At 48.0% G+C, this 5,394-nt stretch overlaps 1 protein-coding gene across 1 annotated transcript in view; it reads left to right on the forward strand.

Annotated features, from left to right (window-relative positions):
* Positions 1 to 2,121: 2,121 nt before the first annotated feature.
* LOC134336740 (uncharacterized) overlaps positions 2,122 to 5,394 on the forward strand; it is a 21,053-nt gene continuing 17,780 nt past the window's right edge. The window contains exon 1 of the mRNA XM_063031159.1: positions 2,122 to 2,294. Within this exon, the coding sequence (XP_062887229.1) occupies positions 2,209 to 2,294 (86 nt within the window). The 5' untranslated portion in view covers positions 2,122 to 2,208. The remainder of the gene's footprint in view (positions 2,295 to 5,394) is intronic.

Raw genomic sequence — 5,394 nt, forward strand, 5'->3', positions numbered from 1 at the left:
TTTAAGACTGTGCATTCACATGGCTATTTAAGAGCCTTAAGCACCCCGACTGTATTAGCTTCCTCCACCACCCCCCGGCACACCCCAGGCATCCACCACTCTGTGTGTGTAAAAAAAACACCTGCTCTGTACATTCCCTTTGACTTTACCCCCACCCACCTTAAATGCACATCCTCTGGTATTTGATATTTCAATACTAAGGAAAAGATATTGGCTGTCCACTCTATCTATGCCTCACACAATCTTATAAACCTCTGCCAGGTCTTCCTTTTGCCTTTTTGTCCCAGAGGGTGTATCCTTCGCTGCTGACTGTGATGTGCAATACAATCCCACTTCTCTTTTCTAATTAACTTCATTTTCCATAGCTTCCTTCTGATACCTTTTCCCCCAGCTCTCCGGAAATCAATCACTGTCCTGACTTCTGACATCTCTTCCCAAGAAGATGTGGTCTTTATCTGCCCAGATTATCTCTCTAAGCCCTGGCTTCACATTCCTTTCACATGGCCATCTTCAGTCTCCAACTGCTGAAGTGCTGGTGCGTTACCAGACATCCCACCCTGCAAAAACTCATTTCAGGGAGGTAGCACCATCAATTTGCGGGAGACTCCCGGAACTTCCAGGAGAGGTGGGATGTCTGCAATAGAGTAGCTCCTTAGCAGCTAGCCAGCTAGTTTAAATAACGTTAGCTATGTTAATGAATGAATGACACCTGTTAAACTCACCTCAACATGTCTTTTACAGTCTTAACCCACCATGGGCAATAGAAAAGTCACTGTTGCAAACAGTGCAGCGAGCAACACTGTCATTATTTTTGACCCCTATTAGGCAGGGGTACACTTTAGTGTAGTCTGGGGTGATGGTACATTTTATATTTCCTTTTTTTGGAACACTCTCCCATGGCGCGCTCTCTCTCTCGTGGTCGCTCTCGCGCACGCTCTCTCGCTCTCAAAAAATTGATTTCTGAGATATTGTATATAACTTGTGGGCATCAGGGAGCAACTATTAATATGCTGGAGACTCCCGGAATTTCCGGGAGAGGTGGGATGTCTGCATTACAAACGGCACCTAGATGACAAGTTCAGGCCTTATGTCAAGCTTGGCTTATGTTTTTCACACACTTGTAGTCACAATCATATACAGCTCTCCTCCAATTCTATTACTCATTTACATACTGGGAGCCATTTACTGTGGCTCATTAACCTACGAACCCCCACATCTTTGCAATTTGGGAGGAGACTTGAACATTCAGAAGAACCCACATGGTAACGGGGGCACATGCAAACTCCACACAGACAGCACCTGAGGTCACTATTGAGCCCAAGTATCAGGTGCTGCAAGGCAGCCACTCTCCTAACTCTGTCAGTAACTGAAAATTAAAAGGCCGCAGATGCTGAAAACCTGAAACGAAAGCAGGAATTGCTGGAATCACACAGCAAGTAGGGCAGCACCTGTGGAGAGAGAAATACAGATTTAAACCTTTCTAGTCCTGGTCCACTTGTCAGAACTGGGAAACTGAGAAAACATGCCAGCTTTCAGTAGCAGAGAAGGTGGGGGAGTAATCGTAGCCACTGGGCTCCACACCTTGTTAGAGCTGGTGTGTCCAACAACTCTGCACCTTACCATTGGTCCTTAAACACGGAGGGCTGGTTCCAGGGTTTCCACACTCCCTGAGCCTGCAACTCCCTCAATGCCATAACCTCTCAGTCTCAGTTTTTTTTTCCTCATTTGTCGAGGGTTTCATTGAGGAAGTCTGCTGTTGCAAAGAAAATACACTAATTTGCAAAACTTAACGGCCGCAATTGGCAAAGGTGCGTTAGGAATCGGGTCCTGGAAAGTCTTGTTTGCTCTACCGTTGCAAACCGTATTTACAACCGTGGGTGCCTCTTCCAGAACTCCAAGCAGCGAACCCAGCATCGGAATCAATGGAGACATTAACCCACTATCCTGCAAATCTGCTTCGAAATAATAAAATCGTTTTGTTTTGGGGGAAGCGGTGCAAGTGCTGGTGAATCAGTGTATTGTGATTGCGACACCGTTCTACGCAGAGTAGCAGTGTTGGTGCGGGGGAAACGACCCATTATTTGCCCCCGCCGCAGCGGGTAGTAAGGAGCCGGGCGGCCGCGCCGCGCCGAGCCGAGCCGACGTGCACCAGAAGTGACGAGAGACGGTGGGTGGGCGGCTGATATTGCTGAGCCTGGGAGCTGGGAAATGTCGGCAGTGCTGCTGTTGCATCACCTGAGGAAGAAGCGGTGGCAGGAGGAGGCAGAGGGGGAGGAGAAGGAGCCGCCGCACAGGTAGCGCCCCACACCCTGCGGGCCTTTGATCTGTCGATTAACCCCCTCACCCACCCACCCGCACTGGGATTCCACCCCCTCCCTCCTCCCCACCACCCCGCCTGCGCCTCTCTCCTCAGCGGGGACGACCCTCGCTCCGGCGGGTCCGGTCGAGCTCCCCCCGGGGGCAGGCTGCTGTGCACCCGCAGGATCGGCGCCGGTAACCGCAGCCCCCACCCCGGAGTCTGAACCCCCCCCCCGTACCCGGAGAACCGAGCGCAGAGACAAGGTGCCCCACTGACGCTGTGCCGTGCTGCCGCTGGATCAGCCGCTACAACCCGCCCCCACCCCCTCACTGCCCACCACCACCACCAAAGCTGCTCGTAAAACTTCTGCACCCAGGCAGAGCGGGAAGTCCGCGACTACACTTAACCCCTTGACTTCCAGCATGTCGAAAAGGTCATCCATACTTGGACCCTTTTCCTGCACATTGTGCTGCTAACCGCCTTTGCAGTGCAAGGCTGTGAAAACCCAGTTTTACCAGATATTTTCCCTGGGACGTAACTCGTCCATTTGCTATATATATATATATTCATTTTGGCTGTTAATTTATCTGTTTACCCTCACTGCAATCTGACAATTTGACCCCATGTTTATAGGAAGTGGGATGGATGCCACACGGCGTGGCTGTGCGGAAACTTTGCTGCTTAGTGACACTCACTCACTAAATGCTGGAGGAGCTCAGCAGGCCAGGCAGCATCTTTGGAAAAAAAGTACAGTCGTCGTTTTGGGCCAAAACCCTTCGGCAGGACATAAAGGGTTCGGTACTGAAACGTCGACTGTACTTTTTTCCACGGATGCTGCCTGGCCCGCTGAGCTCCCCCTGCATTTTGTGTGCGTTGCTCGGATTTCCAGCATCTCTTGATTGTGCTTAGTGACACCACCATGTAATTACCCCATGAAGTGGTGAATCGTACAGTGTGAGGCGGAGCAGTGGCCTCCGAACTTTGAATTGTGGGGTGCCTAATTAATTTTGGCCTTGTGATTCTTTTGACAAAGTGGACAATTGTAATATTTTTCTAGAAGTTTTTTTTGTGATCTCCCAAAAGTTCTGCCATTAGACAATAAATATAGAAATGGGACAATAGGTAACAGAATTCTCATTTCCCTCCCCTTTTAAAAACTGTACTGAAGTTTTCTTGGCATCGAGAAGGGCAAGTCCCGGTCTGTCTGGCCCCACTGGTGTTTACAATGTAATTTACACCAGTATTCACTGTATTTAAGATGTTTCTTTATTGCTGTGTGTGTGGGGTGGGGGGCTTGCTGGGTACAGAGTATATTTCTGTTCTCTGGCTGTGCATTGCGTTGAGGTTCCCTGGAATGAGATTGCGGTTGCAACCCAAGGAGAAATTTTTGTGCCAGTCTGTGCTTTGTGATCCGAGTATTTATTGCCCATCTCCTAATTGCTTTTGTGAAGGTGATGAAGGTGCTTCCAGAGTTCCTGGCTTCAAGTTTAAAGACGATATACACTCAGTAACCACTTCATTAGGTACAGGATTGGTACCCGGTGTGTCCTTTTGCCCATTCACTCCAGGGTTTTACCTTGAGTACCAGAGTAGGTACCTTTCTGCGCACCACTGTTGCAATGTGTGGTTATTAAGTTACTGCCGCTTTCCTGTCAGCCTGAACCAGTCTGGCCATTCTCCTCTGGTCTCTGTCATTAACAAGGTGCTTCCACCCACAGAACTGTCGCTCACTGGCTGTTATTGTTTCTTGCACCATTCTCTGTAAACTTCAGAGACAGTTGGTATGTGAAGATCCCTGGAGACCTGCAGTTTCTGAGATACTCAAACCACTCCATCTAGCATCACGGTCAAAGTCAGTTAGATCCTATCTCTTCCCCATTCTCATGTTTGGTCTGAAGAAAAACTTTATCTGTTGACCATGTCTGCATGCATTGAGTTGGTGCCACATAATTGGTTGATTCGATACTTGCAATGATACACTGATGTACCTAATAAAGTGGCCTCTGAATGTATTTCCCAGCCAGAGAGTGGTAATAGCTAGTGGCCTGTAACTAGCGGAGTGTCGCAGGGATTGGTGCTGGGGTCTGTTGTTTGTCACCTACATCAATGATCTGGATGATATTATGGTAAACTGGATCAGCAAATTTGCAGATGACCCCAAGATTGGGGGTGTAGCAGAACTGAGGAAGGCTACCCAAGCTTGCAGTAGGATCTGGACCAGCTGAAAAGAAGGGGTGAAAAATAGCAGCTGGAACTTAATGCAGACAAGGTATTGCGTTTTAGAAGACAAACCAGGGTAGGACTTGCACAGTGAATGGTAGGGCACTGAAGAGTGTGGGGGACAGAGGGATCTGGGAATACAGATCAATAATTCCTTGAAAGTGGCGTCACAGGTAGATAGGGTCATAAAGAGCACTTTTGGCATATTGGCCTTCATAAATCAAAGTATTGAGTGCAGGAGTTGGGATATTATGTTGTAGTTGTATAAGATGTTGGTGAGGCCTAGTTTGGAATATTGTGTGCAGTTCTAGTCACCTGCCTACAGGAAAGATGTCAGTAAGATTGAAAGAGTGCAGAAAACCCTTACACGGATGTTGCTAGGACTCGAATTATAGAGAAGGGTTGAAAAGGTTAAAACTTTATTCCCTATTGTGTAGGAGAATGAGGAGAGATTTGATAGAGATATACAAAATTTTGCCGGGTATAGATAAGCAGGCTTTTTTCTCTAAGGCTGGGCGAGACTAGAACTGGAGGCCATGGGTTAAGGGTTAAGGGTGAAAGGTGAAATGTTAAAGGGGAACATGAGGGGAAACTTCTTCACTCACGAAGGGTTCCTGGAGCTCTACACATACTGAGCCTGCGATTTTCTCAATGTCATGATCTCTCATTCTCTGTGATTCAGTCCTTTGCCGTTTGTTAAGCTTTTCATTGGGGAAGTCTGATGTTGTAAAAGTGTGCTAATTTGCAAAACTTAATCCCTCGTTACCTCCATCCTGTATCAATATAGGTTGAAGCCTCTTTCGTCTACTGGGCAGAGCTCACCTGAGACTCCCCTCCACGCCATCCCCTTTTACCCAATTGAACACCTTCTCGTA

Source organism: Mobula hypostoma, chromosome 23 (assembly GCF_963921235.1).
Source record: "Mobula hypostoma chromosome 23, sMobHyp1.1, whole genome shotgun sequence".
Classification (NCBI taxonomy): Eukaryota; Metazoa; Chordata; class Chondrichthyes; order Myliobatiformes; family Myliobatidae; genus Mobula; species Mobula hypostoma.